The sequence below is a fragment of the Echeneis naucrates genome, chromosome 5 (assembly GCF_900963305.1).
Source record: "Echeneis naucrates chromosome 5, fEcheNa1.1, whole genome shotgun sequence".
Lineage (NCBI taxonomy): Eukaryota > Metazoa > Chordata > Actinopteri > Carangiformes > Echeneidae > Echeneis > Echeneis naucrates.
Genome location: NC_042515.1, coordinates 15,205,963 through 15,224,914, shown reverse-complemented (window position 1 = coordinate 15,224,914; position 18,952 = coordinate 15,205,963). Strand labels below are relative to the sequence as shown.

General features: G+C 40.5%; 2 protein-coding genes across 2 annotated transcripts; one reads left to right on the top strand and one right to left on the bottom strand.

Moving 5' to 3' along the window:
- Positions 1 to 1,085: 1,085 nt before the first annotated feature.
- Positions 1,086 to 6,177, top strand: slc6a14 (solute carrier family 6 member 14). The gene is made up of 16 exons (XM_029501815.1): positions 1,086 to 1,162; positions 1,251 to 1,341; positions 1,633 to 1,777; positions 1,889 to 2,020; positions 2,638 to 2,790; positions 3,007 to 3,091; positions 3,195 to 3,327; positions 3,705 to 3,845; positions 3,938 to 4,073; positions 4,236 to 4,328; positions 4,412 to 4,537; positions 4,636 to 4,754; positions 4,875 to 4,974; positions 5,061 to 5,170; positions 5,373 to 5,540; positions 5,667 to 6,177. Exons 1-16 carry the CDS (start codon positions 1,107 to 1,109, stop codon positions 5,820 to 5,822), a joined length of 1,944 nt encoding a protein of 647 aa, XP_029357675.1. The 5' UTR covers positions 1,086 to 1,106; the 3' UTR covers positions 5,823 to 6,177.
- A 2,938-nt stretch (positions 6,178 to 9,115) lies between these two features.
- On the bottom strand, positions 9,116 to 13,333 carry LOC115043404 (acidic mammalian chitinase-like). The gene is made up of 13 exons (XM_029501835.1): positions 13,224 to 13,333; positions 13,054 to 13,114; positions 11,891 to 11,922; positions 11,741 to 11,770; positions 11,457 to 11,658; positions 11,294 to 11,350; positions 11,051 to 11,216; positions 10,403 to 10,527; positions 10,189 to 10,312; positions 9,923 to 10,105; positions 9,724 to 9,843; positions 9,499 to 9,637; positions 9,116 to 9,404 (listed from the first exon to the last, which is right to left on the bottom strand). The coding sequence occupies exons 2-13, from the start codon at positions 13,056 to 13,058 to the stop codon at positions 9,166 to 9,168; spliced, it is 1,422 nt and encodes a 473-aa protein (XP_029357695.1). The 5' UTR covers positions 13,059 to 13,114; positions 13,224 to 13,333; the 3' UTR covers positions 9,116 to 9,165.
- Positions 13,334 to 18,952: the final 5,619 nt, after the last annotated feature.

The window sequence follows — 18,952 nt, the reverse complement described above, 5'->3', positions numbered from 1 at the left end:
AAGGAAAGCAATGACAGAAAACAAGGAAAGAGGGAGAGATGTGTGACAAAAGGTAGATTCAAACTAGGAATGCTCTGATTCACAGTCAGCAACTTAACCACTAACCCACCAGGGCAACACTCAATTATCAAACTGCTGTTCGCACTGTATGCATAACTCTAGGTGTGCAAATGGGATTTTGGTAGCATAAATCAAAATACTGTACAAGGAAGAAAGGAGAAAGCCATATCGAAGCACAAATAAATTAGCCAACAACAATCCTACTAAGTTTGATAAGTTTGAACCTTGATCTGTTAAACTTGCAGGGAAAAAAGTTTTATATGAAAAAAGGGTTGCATGCTAATAATAATGACCCTTTCTTCCCAAAATAGAGAAAATGTATCTACACAGAGAGGAAGATGGAGAAAGGAAGACCCTTATGCCACATTAAGAAACATGAGGGGACAGTATATTCATACTGCAAATAATTTGTAAGAATTAAATTAATTTAAGTTGCATTGGGAAGTATGTTTTACCTGTTTATCTGTAATGTAGTAATCTGTTGTTTCATGAGGAGAGCAGGACGTTTTTTTTTTTTATTTATTTATCTCATTGTGTCACTGGTCATGATGTTGTGGGCACATGACTAGACTATTATCACCGAACACAGACGTACACAAGCAGCAGTACAGTCATTATGAGAAGACGTCATTGACCAAAATGAGATCTATGCTCCATCACCCACAGCAGTGGTGTGAGGTTGATAATATGTGGTTACCGGCACAGAGTCACTCACCTGAGTCATACACACCACACAGCAGTCACACTGTTGTGTTAATAGATACAACCGCTCCACTGTTTTGTCCATTTATCAGAACAGATGATGTGAAGTTGTTCACATTCTTGTAGAAAGCTGTGGGGAGGAATCAAACACAGCGTGTCCTTATTTTAGCAACGTGAAACTGTACAGAACAAATGAGAACCACAGGATATACTACAGTCCAAATCCTGCAATCATACAACAAAGCAGCATTTACAAGCGAAGTTCATCACGTCAAAGCACTAATATTAGCAAGGAGGAATCTTCCTCCACATGTGAATGAAATCAAGAAGCCAGTTAATAACATATGAATAGTACACCAAGAAGCATGTTGTGGGACTTGTCGGGGAGGTCTCTGGGCAGGTGATTGGTCAGAAAATCTCTCTCCCTTGTCTGATAGAGGTGGTGCTTTAAAACAAACTTACCGGAGGAATGTGAATTTTTATTTCAGACCTTTAGCAGACAGACAAAAAGACATGAGGAAATACGGATGGAACAACTTCAAGGATTTAATTTTCAGAAATCCTGCACTTGTCAACCAGGTAGGATTGAAAATCTGTTTGATCAGACTTTAATTTAATAATTTATGGCCTCGTATTTCCACTGAATAAGACCAAGAAAGAACAAAACCGAAATAACATCCAGTCCACAATAATCCAAACTTAATGTGACATCGGAGGGGAAACAATCATTATTATTATTAATCATACTTAATATATTCCTTTAAACTGGTTTATTTTGAATATTTAATATATGTATTGCTTCCTTATGAAAAATATTTTTCTAAAATGTGTTTTATACTTTTATACATTTTTAAACTTTCCTATGAGCAGGATCTTGACGTGGATGATCAGGATGAAAACACTGGACGTGGGAACTGGGCCAGCAAGAGTGAATACATCCTTTCTACCATTGGCTATGCTGTTGGCCTGGGAAATATCTGGAGATTCCCATATTTAGCCTACAAGAATGGAGGGGGTACGTTGGCATTTTGTGTATTTTTCATTTGCTTGGAATAAGAGTTTATAACTTTAACATCCAAATAATTTTTCTTATTTCGCTTTTATTCATTGCCATCCTTTTGCACAGGTGCCTTTCTCATCCCTTATTTTGTGATGTTGGTGGTTACTGGAATCCCACTTTTCTTCCTGGAAAGTGCCATCGGCCAATTCTGCAGCCAAGGCCCAATTAACATATGGAGAGCAGTGCCTTTACTACAAGGTAGGAATACTGTGAAGGAGCAGTTGGATACGTCTGAAGGGGAAGTGGAAGACAACATTAATGAGCGAGTTGGTTAATGGTCAAACTAAAAGGCAGATCTTTCATGACTGCAGGGGAGCTCTCGAATGTTCGGATTCAAGACTCCTTCCTGTGTCTAAAAATAGACCGGGCTGCAGGGATTACTGTTGAGATGTTCAAAGTTAGTGTAAAGATTACACAAAAATAAAAGGACATCCTAACAATAAGATGGAGCTACTGCACCGTAGGGAGTGAGATTTAAAAATGGTCAGGCAAACTGTGCAGAGTTTCTGATGTAAAGGGGAAAACAATACATATTTGTACTCAGGAATTTAGCTGAACACGCTGAGTTGATAAGATGGCTAAGACAAAGATACCTGGTCATGTTGCTCTCATTCACTTTTAACATTTTAACCGTTTGTTAGCACCTTCTTGAATGAATGAATATGGGATACAAAGAAGGAGCTGATTTAATAATTTAGTTTATACCAAACTAATGACGATAAAACTTAGAATAACCCAAAATAAAACAATATTTTAAATATTGACATGATTGCTTTCCAGCCACATTTATTTACAACATCTCTCTGCCTCTGCAGGTGTTGGAGTTGCCATGGTTATGGTGACCCTTATAGTATCGATTTACTATAACGTCATCATTTCCTACAGTCTGTACTACATGTTCGCCTCCTTCCAGGTTCCTCTGCCGTGGTCCAAATGTCTCAGTAGTAACTGCAACAAAACACCTACAGGTGCCATTTGTTATTCTCATGATGACATGAAATAATGAAGTGTGAAAAGCAGCACCTGCTCATCACTGCTACTCTTTTGTCACTCTAACGCTCTTACTGTACATCACTCTGGAGAAGAGCAGTTCAAAGTTTAAAGCCACTTCTGATCAAATCTGTACAACACAGACTGAAACTTTAAACAGCTCATTCACTGGTCCTCTCTCCGTGTTGTTTTAGTGGCCAACTGGACCTTAAACATCAGCCACACTTCATCAGACGTAGCCTCTGTTTCAGTGCAGAGTCCGAGTGAATTCTACTGGGAGTAAGGATCAGACACACACCTGTAAAAAAAAAACATACTAATCTACACATGCTTGTCCTACCGCACACAGTGTCTGTAAAGAGAGATGTCTCCCCCTCCACAGTCATGTGGCTCTGCAGAGATCCAGCGGTCTGGATGAAACAGGACCGGTAGTTTGGCATTTGGCCCTCTGTCTGCTGCTGAGCTCCACACTTGTTGCTGCAGCGCTGATCAGAGGCATCAAGTCATCAGGAAAAGTACGTCATCATCCACATCCTCTCTTGTTCTTATTCACTTTCAAAGAAACAGAACTAAGAAAAAAGAACAGACCATCAACATTTCTAATTTCAATGAAGCAATTGGATTCGTACTTGAATATGTGTACATGCAAAATCTGGGACTCAACTCATTCCTGATTTGTACACCTGCAACACAAACATTTCTCCCCTCTGACTCCACACACAGAGCTACAGGCAATGTGCTCTCTTCTCATCATATCTAGGTAAAACAAGCTTTGTACTGAAATGTAATATGAATATTGAATAGGCAGCAAAGCTTTAAAATTTATACCGGAAACAAAGAATTGAAAAAATTCTTCCCAATGTAAACACCAGTTTTGTTTTTTTCTCTTCAGGTTGTGTATTTCACAGCCACATTTCCCTACGTGGTGATTGTAATCCTGCTGATCAAAGGTGTTACACTAGAGGGAGCAAGAGATGGGATTGAGTTCTATATTGGTTCCCAGTCTAATCTGACTAAATTGACTGAGGCACAGGTAGGAACCCAGAACTGTCTGTTCAAATGCAACATGTTCTGTTGTTCTGATTTTTTTACTCTAAACATCACAGTGTGCGTTATTTTTTTTAGGTCTGGAAAGATGCAGCGACTCAGACCTTCTACTCACTCTCTATTGGCTGGGGGGGAGTCATGACTCTTTCTTCCTATAACACCTTCCACAACAACGTGTTCAAGGACTCAATTATAGTAACACTTACTAATGCAGGTGGGAGCCGAGCCTTTTTAAACATTTTAACATTAATGTCTCTAATACATAGCCCATTTCACATCACAAAAAGAGTTGTCTTCTTCTGTTCTCCTTTAAATATGTTATCCTAAAAATCACTGACCCATTTTTCCTTGTTTCCTTGTTTTTATATTTTTCTAGGCACCAGTGTGTTTGCAGGCTTTGCCATATTTTCAATTCTGGGCCACATGGCTCATATCTACCAAATGCCTGTTGGACAGGTTGTAAAAGAAGGTCAGACAGCCCCAGTGTTGGCACCAATTAGTAAAGATGGGAAAGACTCGCCATTAACGGTTTGCTTCTTTGTCACTGTGCAGGATTTGGTCTGGCATTCATTGCATATCCAGATGCTTTATCTAAGCTTCCCATTTCCCCTCTGTGGGCCTTCTTGTTCTTCTTCATGCTTCTTACTGTTGGTCTGGACTCTCAGTTTGCAGGAATAGGTGAGATGTTGCACTGTCATTTCCTGTTTTATATACACATCATTCAGAATATTGTTGTCTAAGTTTATTGTTGTGTCCTCAACTCTTTTTTTGATTAGAGGTGATCACCACCTGCCTGGTAGACGCCTTCCCAAACATCTTCCAATCCAAACGTGCCTTACTGTCTATAATAATATGTGCCATTCTCTATCTGCTCGGCCTACCATGCGTTACACAGGTGACTTTGCCTCAGTGTAACTTTATTAGACAATCCTGTCTGACATGGATTTATTGACCTGATCTGTCTGTTTCTGTGTTTATACGTCCGCGTGTTTGTTTGTGTGTGTATTTGAAATAGGCAGGAATATACTGGGTAACTCTAATCGACCAGTTTGTTGCCAGTTGGGTGCTTCTCGTTTTGGTCCTCTTGGAGATCATTGGTTTCTGTTACATATATGGTAAATACAAAAATTGCAAATATGTGTATGCAAATGTGACGAAGACTGCCAGTTTTTATCTCCTGTCATTTTCAAATGATTTACAGGAGGAAATCGTTTCATCAAAGACATTGAGATGATGCTTGGAAATAAGAGATTCATCTTTTGGCTATGGTGGAGAATATGCTGGTTCTTTATAAGCCCTTGCATCATAGTGGTGAGTACCACCTTGCAGAAAAAGATTCACTCTGTTTATATGACTTTCTTTTTGTATCCGTAGCATGTGGAGATGAGCAGCATCATGGGACTTTAATCAGGAAGACACTTAGGGAAACAAAGAATCATGGGTGGATATCAGACTGCATCATATTAGTGTTCGCTGAGTTTGATGAACGACACTGGCTGATTCTGTCGTCTAGGTGATCCTGATTTGGTCTCTGATGACGTTTGAACCACCCAGCTATGGCTCGGTCCAGTTCCCACTCTGGGGCTTGGTTCTGGGCTGGTGCATGGTTGCATTCATCCTGCTCTGGATCCCTGTTGTTGCTGTGTGTAAGGTGATGAGAGCAAAGGGAAACCTGTTGAAGGTGTGTGTGTGCGTGTGTCATGATATCTGTAAAACTCATTGCAACAATGCTCATCTTTGGATTGTTTCCCTAGAGAGGTCCATACCAACATTTTTATACATAATTATGACCGCTTAATTTTCACAGCGCCTGAAGTTGTTGTGCTCTGCATCCGAAGAATGGCATCCCTACCTGGATGTCCATCGGGGAGAGCGCTACTCAGAAGAACGCTGCTGCCACATGACAAACCCAATGAGCAGACCAGAAGCAAATGTAAATGTAATCACTAGCTCATGGCTCTGATGCATAAATTTATTATATTACCTCTAACTTTATTCCCTTTAGTGGTGCAGAGCCACTGTGTGAATACCTTGTACTGAAAGTTAAAGCTGCTGTAAGTGATTTTTGACCTCTGGGAGGCAGAAACTTTGTGAAATGCATCACAGATTGCAAATATCCAATCACTCATGTGATCTAACAGCTCCAGCACGTCCAGGGCACCATGGGCATATTACTGTATCCACCTGCCCTGTCAAACACTCTTCACATTAATACTGTTCATGTGCCTACATTCACTTTCTTTTCATTACCTTGATTTCTGCTTGCTTGTAAATTCTCTGGTCCTCTGATATTCCACAATAAATGACTGCTTCTCTAATTTGTGTCGAAATTATTCATAATAATGAGAAACTCGGTGTGCATTAAGGAGACAAAAACACTGAATACCAGACTACTAACACCTGTGAAGTTCTTAATTGGATACTTTAAGACTGTATCATTATTTGAGTTTGAAAATATACCAAAACAATTTGCATATATATAAAAAACAAAACTAATGCTGTATCTGTAAAGACAAACTATTAAAATGTTTGAGAGATTGGCTAAAAGGTATAATTCAAAGGCCAGGACAGGCCAGTTGAACTTTATTTTCAAATGCAAGCTCTTCAGCAGTAAATTGTTTGAACCTATTATGTGAAATGTCACAAATGTCTTGAGTCACTTGAACATGTTCCTGGAGATAATGTTTGGTGTGTGTTTAGTTGTCAAGCAGAGGAGTCAAGACTGAGTTGGAATCCAGAGAAAGCAAAGAGACTACAGATGATAATGTAAGTAACAGATGTCTGTTTTATTGATAATAATTCATTTTACTTAGAAAGGCACTTAGGATCTGTCATTCTTCTATTCTAATATTTCCTTGTATGGAATAATGATGGCGAAAAATTTAACTAATATAATTAAGATTTATAGAAATTGATCAAAATCATTCATATTGGTTGTTAAATTAGAGTTTGAAGAACACGTTTTTTTAACTATGTAGAGCTTTTTCAGGGTCAGAACAGATATGAGAAGGTGACAAAAGGACCGTTTCAATTATTAACTTAAAAAACATTTAGTAATGCTAAATCTGTTTTCTTCCTCAGGTGTTGGTGTTTTCATGGCCCTGGTGAACATATTTGTTTCAAATTTATTGTAAGGTCATCTTTGCCTACAGCCTGTATTACACCTTCCAGTTTCCTCTGTCATGGTCCGACAGAAACACACCCTCAGGTGCTGTTTTTATTTCTCTTATTTCTAGTTCTTGTGAGAAAGTCTTGATAAAATCTGCTCTCTGTGCTCAGCACCATTTAAGAGATGCAGTTCATTGTCTTTTATCAGTCTCAAGCATCGACTCGTGAAATGTAACTACTGTTTCTTTGGATTTAATGCTTGCATATATCCATATCTATATCTAAACAGACTGACGCTGTAAACAAGCCACATCTCTCTTTTTTCCTAGCGTTTTGTGATGTCGGTGGCGTTGTAGTGACTCATGGAAACCCCAATTGTCCTTCTTCTGACAAGGTCCCAGTTTCAGTGCAGAGACTGAGTGGACGGTTCTGGGAGTAAGAATCACACACCCACACATTAACAAGCAAAAATATGCTCACACTTGTCCCACTGCAGCGTCTGCAAAGGTAGATGTTCCTCCTCAGCTGTGGGGCTCTGCAGACATCTGAATGAAACAGGTCCAGTAGTTTGTCTGCTGCTGAGCGGCCAGACTGCTCAGAAGCAGCAGGTCATCAGGAAAAGTGTGAACTCCTGTTGCTGTGCAGGAGAATTCAGTACAGGCGGGTTCTTTATTCGTTCAGTTAACCACACTACATGCTATAGACTGCTGATTGCACTTATGTCAATCTAATGTGCCACAAGTATCAACATACATTTCAATATAGTTCCCCATTGCTGAGCCTATTTTGTGTTTGTAGACCTTTCATCATCTAATCTCTACAAAAACGAGCTGTGTGTCTGTCATGTTGGGAAGTAAAGCACATTGCAGTATACACCTGGTCGCCACAGTCAGTGTCAGCAAATCCCAAAGCTTCAGTGGGTTAAGGACCAGCATAATCACTGCCTACTGACTGTACATGCACTACTTATCTGCCATTGGTCTGTCTGTCCTCCTGGAGGTAGATGGCATAGCTACTTATTTGTTTGCTTTGTAAACAGTTTTCGTCAGAGAGCTTAAATTTAGCTTAAATTGACTTATTAGTAATTAGAGGAGTCTCCTAATATTCTCATGAAAACATCAGAACCAAACTGATTTGTTGCTCTATACTGTCTGACCTCGTTTTCTCATTGTGGTCTTTACTCTGTGAAAGTAAGTTGGATTTGTTGGGTAGTATTTTCTGCTTTAGCTTTGGTGTAATAGCAAATATGGCAGTGGAACAAAAACTCAAAATGCAGAACTTAGACTATAATGTAAAGCGATTGAAAAAAGGGAGCAGCTCTCCATTCCCTGAGCAGTGCACCTCTGACTCTGGTGGAAAGTTTGTTGGTTCTTCATCAGCCCTTGCACCATTGTTGTTATTACAGCCTCAATTTTACACTGTTAAACAACTGCAACCTCTAATACTGTATATGGTCACATTTTACTTTCAACTTCCAGTTCACAAAGGGGACATTTTTGCCAGGTTAAGTATATTTCTTGAAACATAGCTACCCGCACCATTTTATAATAGAGGAATCAAAATAATGGCATTTGTGAGAAAAGATTTATTGAGTTGAAATGATTGTGATATTCAGGCTGCTGTAGGGAGAAAAAGCCCAAAAGCTTATACGTGTCCTACAGCAGATCAAATGCTTCATACATTCATACTTCATACGTCTTACTTTCTTAGTTTGGGTACTATACAAGTCCTCCGTCTGTCTGTTACGTCTGTTTTTTGTTGGTTGCTTGGCCATCCAAGCATATGAAGATTTCTATTTTTATTTAGGTTAAATATGAGTCAATGAAATACAGAGTAGCAATTCATTAACTTTTAAAGGCTAATTTTTCACAACTCCTTTTGTTTTTGGTCGCTCTTACGCTTCAATACTTTGTAGCTATATTTATTAAGCAATTCATAAGGGAAGTGAGCAGATACATAACCATTTATTGTTGCATGTTTGATATTTACATCAATGATAATGTTAACTTTTTTCCTTATTAATTTATGAATAGAAAAGTAAGAAGCACACAAAACTGTCAGAGGCACAAAGTCGTTTCTTTATTCAGATAAGATCAAAGACCTGTTACAGAACTGTTCTTGCATGGGCCTCGTCTGGATGGTTTTATTTTATGTTACATCATTAACAACAACCTCTATAACGTTCTGATGTGGATCATTTAAGCCCAGTTGCAGCACTTGCAACTGTCATCAAACACCAGGCCGACAGCACAGTGTTGGACATAGGTTTGACCCTGGTTGCATTCATAGAAGTTGCTTTTGTTGGTTGGGTCTGGGTAGACTCCGTTAGCCTTTCCAGCACAGAAGCCAGATCCTGTGCTGCTGCTGCCGCCGCCGCCACCAGGCTGGGGCTGAACTGGTTTGACTGGAGGAAGGGGCTCAGGACGAGCAGTACAAGCTGAGAAGGGAAATTGTAATTTTATTGAAGGTTGTAAGGAAATAGAAACGCTAGGATTACATGTATTGCCAAAGAATAAGTAGCTCATGCTAACAAGATCCAGTTGCAAGTCCATTCTTGATGGTGTTGATCAGAGGGTATTTTCCCTCTCCGCAGAAAGTGCCAGTGAAATCATCCAGATCCAGGCTCCACACCATCGCTCCGCCAAAAACATTCTTCTTCAACCATTCGATCTGCAGAGGGGGTGAGAGGCAAAACCAAGCGTCACCTACAGCCAGGTGTCGGGGATGTGATGTGCTGATGATATCAAACATCTTACCTTAATTTTGAAGCTCTTCACATTGTCATATCCAAGCCAAGTTCCCTGTTTGTAGGCATATGGCACATCCTGGGCAGCATCCCAGGCCTGGGTGGCTCCATCCTTCAGGAAAGTGCAGATCTGAAGGCAGGGAGAAAATTTCTGTGAAGGAATTGCATCATACTTGTGCATACGCTGTTTCCTAAAAAGTAGCACCTACCTCATAGTAGGCCCAGAAGCCAGCTTGACGAGTGTAAGGGCCAGCAGGTCCAGGTCCACTGGCAGGAGCTCCAACAGCTGTGTTGGAGGAAGCCAGGAGGAAGGTGTGGCCATAGGTGGGGAAACCAACCAGCAGCTTCTCAGCTGGGGCACCGTTGCTTTTCCAGTATTTCATTGCATAGTCCTATAGATGAGATGAATGTCTTCTTTTTTCCTTTACAGAGAGAGCAACATGTAAAACTAAAACATAAGGACCCCTTTACTCACCACATTGAAGTAGATCATGGATCCCTGGTCAGCAGGGCCTTGGTACAGTGGGCTGTTCTCTCCAACGTTGCGCTCCCAAGAGCCATGGAAGTCATAGGTCATGACGTGGAAGTAGTCCAGGACACTGGAAAAGCAACAAGAGGATTCACGTTCACTGAGAGCCCTGTACTGTGCAACCATCGTGAGTGTGTGTCATTTTTACACATGTACTTACGCGCCAATCTGGGCAATCTGATATCCTGAGTCAATTGTTCCCTTTCCAGCAGCGACAGCTGCAGTCAGCATCAGACGAGGACGGCTGGTCTTCTTGGCCTCGGCCTCAAAGGCACTCATGAGTTCCTAGAGATGGACGAGGATAGAAAAATGTTACAGTTGCTGTATGGCTGCTTTTTTTACTTGTTGGTTGATTTTACTGAGAAGCGCTCATCTGAAAAAGTTTCACAAAAAGATAAAAGGTTTACATGTTGTGCTACAATGGCTGCTGGTAATTCTGGTGGGGCGCATCACAACTGAACACATCTACAAAGACACTGAAGGCAGAGCCGTTGGGTATAGTCATGCTCCAGTCAACAGACACCCCTTTTGACGGATAAAGATCTGCATTAATGTAGGCAGGGATCTCAGATTTGTTGGGAAAGAGACTTTAGAGAAATTGTATTGTTCATAATGCGACCATAATGGTAGGATCTAATATTAATGGGATGCTGCACTTTTAACTTTTTTCTCCTAAATTTCCAGGCACCGTTGAGAACAACACACCTCAACTGGTAAAACTGGACTGGAGGTTTTATTCTTGTGTTCCTACTTCGGTCTTACAACACAGATTCATCACAGTCACAAACTCAACACCAATATGACCGACCTGGACCAGGACAGTGAAGAGCTGCTTATCCTGAGGAGGGGAACCACGAGCGCCAGGGTACTCCCAGTCGATATCCAGACCATCAAACTCATACTGGCGCAGGAATGTGATCACACTGCTGATAAAGGTCTGACGATTGGCAGCGGAGGAAACCATGGCTGTGAACCTGGAGGCACAAAGACAGTCAGAGAGGTCCTTCCTGTCCTCATGGGGTGAGTATCCCCTCATTTCAGCACTACTTACTTCTGAGTGCCAAAGTTCCACCCACCAATGGCAAGCAGAGTCCTCAGGTTGCTGTTCCTAAAAGCACCGACAACATGCACTGTAAAATCTCTTCATCTCTACATGTACTGTGCTGTAATGTGTGTTCACGTGTGTGCTGGATTGGCTGTTTTTGTGAGCTCACTGGTTCTTCAGGGCCTGGAACTGTCCATAGAGTTTCTCATCGTTCCACTCGTAGGTCTTGATCATGTTGTTGTCCATTCCAGCGAAGGCATAGACCAGGTGGTCACAGAGACACGGGTCAATGTCGGTGGGAAAGTACTTGCCTGCTCCTGGACGGTACTGTCCCCAGTTGGTGAAGTAACAGGACAGGATGTAGGATGATCCTGCAGCACATGGAACAATACGTCTTAGACTGTGTTAGCAACATAAACACATTTCATAGCATCACTGAGTAGACATAGTTACCTAGCTGCACATGCAGCAGGAGAGCCAGACCTGTAGAGAGAAGAAACTGATTTAGAGACAGCACAGAGGATCATCCTCCACCATGCCCAAGACAAAATAACGTTTAAAAGTAAAAGAGCAAACTTTCTTTGAGTAACAAGTTCATCTTACCGACGCAGATGAGTAGCTTTCCCATTTTATCGCTGTGAAACAAACAGAGGACCGGTGGGCTCTTTTATACTGTTTAGCTTCTCTCCATATCTGTAATATCTGTTAACCCTGCTTGATTAACTGTGAACATTCAGCAGAAGTGAAAAGTCAAACTTGTTTGTTCAAATCAGTTAAGACCGATAACCTTCATGTGCCTTTTGATAAGGATACGTTCTAACAAAATTAGATATTTTCAAGGTTATTATTGCCGGCAGAATAATTGTGTCTGTATATGTCAACTTGTAAACTTGAATCAGTTCTTCCACTTTTCACATTTATGACCATAACCTAAAATAATTAGTTAATGCCTCAGAATAGTTTCACATCAATGCTTCTTATGATGCAAATAAATGCCTTAACATAATTTTCCGTTTACACATGATGTTTGACGGTGTTTAATCAGTTGTCCTAAAGGTCTTGGCTATGTGCCTTATCGTCCTTAAACGTGGTTAAAATCGGTGATTACAGATTGTTTGTAACACGAGAAGTCGCTCAATGTCCTTTTCTATCCTTTGAATTGGATCAGCCATTTTTAATTGTTATATAATGGGGATTAAAAACGTAATCTGACCACAGTGACTGTACCATTATTCAAACTTTTCAACAACAGACACTTTCTGATAATGTTGGACACTCAAAGACATCAGTTATGCTCCATTATACTGAAATATATGCTAATCAGCAATAAGCACAAAGTCCAGCTGATGTCAATGAATATCCCTGTTTTGGTTGTGTTAGATGAAGCACTACCATAGTGCCAAATGAAAAGTATGGGGAGTTGTTAAATGGATGCTTATGATAGATATATATGTATATGTATATATATACATGATGTCAACACCAAATTGGTGAACTGACAAAGTGACTTCACTTCTTTTAATTAAAACTCAATGGTTGACGGTTATGTATCATTTCTGCTTGAATGAGAGTTTCAGCCTCGAGCCAATTCAAGCGCGTACTGAAATTTAAACTGTGCATTTTCATCACTTTATTTAGTTTCAGTGCTGTTGCAATGTTACTCTGAACATATTTGAACGCAGTAATTGGGGACATCTTTATTGAATATATTGTATAATAATATAGATGTTTTTATGAGAACACAAGCCGAGTGTTAGAAGCATTACCACATCTGAGCAGTAGGGGGCGGTAATAGGCTGCAGAGAGAACTGCTCCATGTTGTGTAAGCTGTTGAAGAATCAGTTTGAATAAGTTCATTCACTCTTCACTCTTGTTATATTCTTTTCATGGAGGACAAAAATCTTGAAGGATGCTGGGATCAAAAAACAGGTCTTACCCTTCAAGACACATCATCTTGTTGTTTACTGCTGGAGAGATAAATTTCTCAGAACTAAGTGAACCTTAAACCAAACTGTCTCTGCCTCCTCCACCATGCAGCAGCAGCAGCAGATAGACAGACCTGTTGCCATCGCCCACGCAGTGCACGCCGCTGCATACTGCACACACACACACAGAAACACGAGTTAATTGAAATGTGACAGAGGGAATTTGTGGGTACACACCTTTTATTCTTGTGTCTTTATGTTGTCCGTTCTGGTGGAGAGGCATGATGAGCCACCGAAACTAACCCGTCTGTATAAACTGCTGAAACTCTGTATTTCTAACACAGTGGTTTCCATTTTCAGGTGTTTCCCCCCAGTGGAGCTGGAAAGTGCACAGTTTGCAGTGACTTCCTACAGTGCCGCACGTAGATCATTATGATTCTGGAGTGCAGGTAGCAACAAACTCAACATGCGTAATTTGTGTTGTTCCGTTTGAATCCAATAAATACGATTGTACATGCAGTGCACACATTCACATAGAAAACATGAACACACAAGTGTGTGTTCCTTCCCCTCTATCTACTCCCTCACCAACACCCCTCCTACAAAATGCTGGCTTCTCAACAACCCGTTGCCATTAGATACTGCTGAGCTCGTCACCATGGCAGCAAATTCTCAATCATTTTCTCTCTGCCATACTTCCATGTGCACACACATTTAACTGTAATGTGTCCTTGAGTCCGTGTTGTCCAGCTGGGGAACAGTCCACCTGTGAACAGAATTCAAATGCTGTAACAGAGAAGGGATGTTGCGCTGCACATTGACAGTTTCCAGCCCAATCTGTTATGTGTCATAGTGTGCCGTCATACGTATTTTGGTTTGTATGTGTGTGATAAGTGAGTCCCAGTCCTCAACTCGATGTAGTGATGGCATGCTTTGATCTGTTCATACTGGAAAGAAAGACCCAAATTAATCATAATATGACAGAATGTAGGAAGTTCAAATACAATTGGTGTAAGAACAAGGTCAGGTCTATAGCTGCTGCACGGATGATGAACTTTGCACTGTGCACGAACTGAAGCATGATTCAAACCATTAAAACAACATCATACTGAGTCTTCAACCACATTGGACCACGCTGACAAGGAACTTAACAGAGGACATGACTTGAATTTTTCACATTTTCTGAAAATGTCCCAGGCAGCTGACGTCAGCGCATGAAGGATGAGTTGAATGAAGAGAGAAAGGAAGGTGAGGCAGAAAGAGAGAGCGAGAGAGGGACATAAAAGAGTGAGGAGCGAGAGATAGGAGGATAAGCTGAGCTGATTTTCTTTCTCCAATAAAAGCAACAACCCCCCGGTGTTGCTATGGCGACCTCATCTCGCTCCCCTCCTTTCAGTTAGCTACCACTTATCCTTGCTGCCTTTCAGTCAGCAGGGCATGTGGGTGTGCGTGCTTTTGTGTGTTGGCTACTGAATGAATTGAGCAAATGAAGGGAAAGCCATTAGAGAGCCAGTCCACATGTATGCACACACACAAACGCATATTATACATTATATATGTCCTGCAAAAAACATTTCATACAAATAAGTGCTGACTTCTCCCTCTCCCCCTCTTCTTTCCTTCCCTTTCGTCTCACAGTATATTCTGCAGTGCCTCTCTTTCCTCATTTGCTTCCTCTCACAACCATTCTGGCTGAATTTCAGTTATCGCACACCCACTCAGCACACACATCTTCCCTACCACCGCTTTCTGTAAACTGTGAACTCCAACGATGACAAAAAGGACAAAGATGAGTAGAGTTCTTGATATTAGACAATTACTGAAAAGCAACTTTTCAGTAGTTCAGTCTCAGCTGATCCTCACACTGCTCTGAGCTGAAACACACCTGTTCACAAACACAAAGAGCCTCTGTTCCCTACATATCTCATACTGCTGGTTTTCATACTAGAAGCTGCTCAAAGGTCTCTGCTGCAGTTCAGCACTCATGTCTTCTTCATCACTGACCAGAGGCTCTATTTCCACATAGTATATTTGACTTCCCTCTTTATTATCGCACAATCTAACAATCTCTCTAAATGGTCCAGTAAAAAATGACCCAGATATCATGTTGTGTCTAAATGTTTAATCACGCACACATCAAATTAAACTCTCGTTGAATTTTGTATTTCATTGCGGCACTTTGAACACATTCGCAGCTATGATTAAACTGCCATGCCTTTGGGGCTAAAATAAGGCTAAAATAGGCTAAAATAGTAACAGGTGAACCTGTTGTTGTTCTTGGGAAGGCAATCTATAAAGCTCCACGGGTTTGTCTCCAAGAACAACATTTTCATACCTCAAATAATTTTTTAAATACTTTTAGAATTGTTTAGAAGTATAAGAAATATTGATTAAACCCTTAATTCTGTGCTGGAACATGCCAGATTCATGACAAGTGGCAAACCTGTGGCCTTTCAACTGAAGAACTGCTGTGCAAGAAAAGTTATCTTTTCACAGAATTTTTCAGGTCACATTTATCCTGAAAACTTAAATGTTTTTCATTCCTGTAACCACAGGTGCTGCTTGCACAATCCTCCACTTCAGTCCCCACCTGGTTTATACCATTTGAATGAAGTGTGGAGTGCGTTTTTCCAAGTAAAAAGCCACATGGGATCACTTACAATACTGCAAGCATGCTATTTATCATGTTACTGCTGTATTGCTGCAGACTGGAGCTCTTAAGAGCGTTATACCTCCATTCCAGTCAAACTGTGTCGCCTTCTCCATTTTTCAAGGCATAGCCAAAATAATGGCATGAGTTGTTCCTTACAGAGCTATGCTGGGGTTATTGAAAATATACACTTGCTGCAGTAAGTCTGAGAGCATTTCATTGTTTGCACACATACTGGGATTAATGACTTTTCTTTCTTACATAAATTACCACCAGTTGCCGACACCTGTCAATGTGACACTAAACAGAAATTATGCAGGAGCTATTGGAGAGCTGCTTTGGCTTTGAAACTGAATATGAGAAATGCAGAACCAAGAGATACAGTGAAACCATTGGTGAGAGAGAAATGAGAGTATCTAAAAAATTTCCATAAAATAATATTTTCCCTCCATAGTACTCAGTAAACACCTCTTTTCTTATTACTTACTGTTTTAAACACCATATAAATAAGGTCTATTAGAAGCATGTTGAAGATTGAAGTTAGCTCATACAGTGCAAGTATTTACATATAAAAATGTTTAATTTATATCTGGAATCATGCTGTGCAGTTAATGATGTAGTAATAATTTAGTGCTGACATTTGACAGGTTTCGTTCGTTTTGCATTTTAGAAACTCAGCAATGCGTTTACGCCTTACCAGAGAATCTAAAATACTGAAGTACTATGATCTGTCTCCTCTGCTTTGTAACGTGTTAAATACAACCTGACTATAAGAGCTGGACTTCAATATGCAGACGGTGGCAGAAAACTGAAAATTGCCACCAGGAGCTAAAGAAAACTTCTCATCCAGCAAAAATAACCCACTGTAACTAATGCAAGTGGTTTTCCTTTGGATTACGACACAGGCAAAGAGAAAGCGCGAGAGAGTGAGACAGGCTGTGGAGCGAGAGGAGGAGAGATGAGAGGGACAGAAGCTCTGCTGCAGAACACACCTCATCTCCTCTGTAGCTGGAGGGAAAGAGAGAGAGCGAGAGAGAGCGAGAGATTCAGTCTGCCAGTTTTCTCCACAGCTCCAGGACAGGGAGAGCAAGGGAAGTGATATTTCAGGAAACCTAAGAGATCCATGAACGCGTGGCTGTGAGGAAGAAGATGAAATAAGCATCTCGGCACGTGAGGCATTTGCAAGGAAAGACTGACAGCAAAAGAAGAAGGCAAGCTATGACAGATAGAGATGTAGTTGGAGCTTTTGTTTTCGGTAAGAAAAACATGAAATATGTTGACAGAATTTTTGAAGCTGAACACTGTGGCATGCACACAGACACGCATTCACTCATATATGCATGGATGCATATTTAAAGGTGATGGTAGCAAGCATGTGTGAGGATTGTAGAAACATTTGGGGTTCTTTGTTGGGAAATAAATCCTAAGTTTGTTATGTACGTGTGCTTGTGTGCGTGCTGGAAGAGATTCAGCTGCAGGGCAATGCGTCTCTGTTTTTTTTTTTTTTTTTATGGGGGGGGGGTTGTTTTGTGTTCCTGGGGATCCGCATCCAGCACCTCAATCGCTGTCATACATCTCTTCTGCTCTCCAAATCCTCCCTCTGTCTCCCTCTCTCTGTATTCCACCCTGTTGCAATGTTTCTCCATGTTGTAGCAACACAGCCAAACACAAAGCTCATGCCGATGAACATCTCATGAAAGCATGTTCTTCTACTCTTTTCACGTTTTCTTCCTCTTGTCATTGAGAAATGCATGTTGCTGTCTCTGACTCTCTCTGTCTGTCACACACGTGTGGCTTTAACTTCCGCAGAGGCAGGTATGTGACAGTCCCACAATAAAACATCCAATATTATCATGGATACTAATTAAATAAAAAGTCTTTCATAGGAATAAAAAAAAAGGTTTTGCTCGAGTTTAAGTCAGATTTTCTGTCAGAAAGAAAATGGAAAGTTAGAAAGAAAAGGTTTGTGTTCATGCAGTTTATGTAACTTTTTCATTTATGGCCCGGCTTTTGAATCTGTTAGCTGTCTGTTATGTCTTTTTATCAAGGTGCCACACACGACTGAATGTAAATAGCTGCATATTGTGAGTTGTCGACAAAGTCAAACACAGGTCACCAAATCAAACTAATCAGAATTTTTGTCTTTCTTTCTTTTTTTTTGCTTCATGAGTTACAGCCCAGGGTGTGTGTAGGTAGTAGGAAATATGCACAGGTACTGGTTGCGCAGGTGAGTGTGTGGGAGGGAAATACATAATTCTATGTGGATGTGGTAATAACCTTCAAAACTTCAAAAAACAAGAAACAAGAAAAATGTGTGTGACAGAAATACGTATACGTTTGAGTTACAGTTCTGCTACCTGCTTTGGAATGAGAATGAATATAAAAGTACAAGGAAACTAAGTTTGGTATCTGAATATGAAAACCTGTGAGATATGGCAAATGTCTTTTTGGTCTTCAGAAACAAATATGAGCATTCAATCAGGGTTGAGCAAGTTTTCTGTTTGAGCTGGTTCACATGCTGGAACGGATTTGGAGACAGCAACTAACCCAGATGTGTTAAACAATACAGTACATGACGTTTAGTGGCACGTACTGTACAGTGATCGAATCCTGACTCCAGAGAACCTCAAATTAGCCGCTTCATTTATTTATAGAAATGATTTGATTATTAAAAGTTCTGATTGAAGTGCTGTAGATGGATTTATTGGGTTATTAACTTGTCCCCTGTTTTTTCTTCAATGCTATAATCTGCTGTATCTATTAGACAATTCGCTATTGGGAGAGGACACACAATCTTTTCAGTGTGTGACTCGACTTTTCTGTCAACACTCGGTTGTGATTGACTTACATGTATTCTGTCATCTGCACATTTTTTATTGGCACTACATATGAAGTTTAAAGAAAATTCCTTCTTCTTCCTCAGCTGTTCACTGGAGGGCCACCAGATTGTGCGAGGTCAATGCAGCTTTGTCTTTTTTTAACTATTACTCATCCTTCACTGGTTTGGGTACTGCTGTGGATAACATATGAGCCACAGTGCAGTTAGAAACTAAACTTTCAAAGAAATTGGATTCAGATGAGTAGGAGGAA

Excerpts from the sequence above, each read along its gene's own strand:
- slc6a14 (XM_029501815.1), top strand. The coding sequence starts at position 1,107 with ATGAATAGTACACCAAGAAGCATGTTGTGGGACTTGTCGGGGAGGTCT. Across the intron at positions 1,342-1,632 it reads ATCCTGCACTTGTCAACCAG|GATCTTGACGTGGATGATCA; the intron begins GTAGGATTGAAA and ends TCCTATGAGCAG. Across the intron at positions 2,791-3,006 it reads CTGCAACAAAACACCTACAG|TGGCCAACTGGACCTTAAAC; the intron begins GTGCCATTTGTT and ends GTGTTGTTTTAG.
- LOC115043404 (XM_029501835.1), bottom strand. Across the intron at positions 9,844-9,922 it reads GCTTCTGGGCCTACTATGAG|ATCTGCACTTTCCTGAAGGA; the intron begins GTAGGTGCTACT and ends CCCTGCCTTCAG. Across the intron at positions 9,405-9,498 it reads TGGACTTGCAACTGGATCTT|CTTGTACTGCTCGTCCTGAG; the intron begins GTTAGCATGAGC and ends TTCCCTTCTCAG.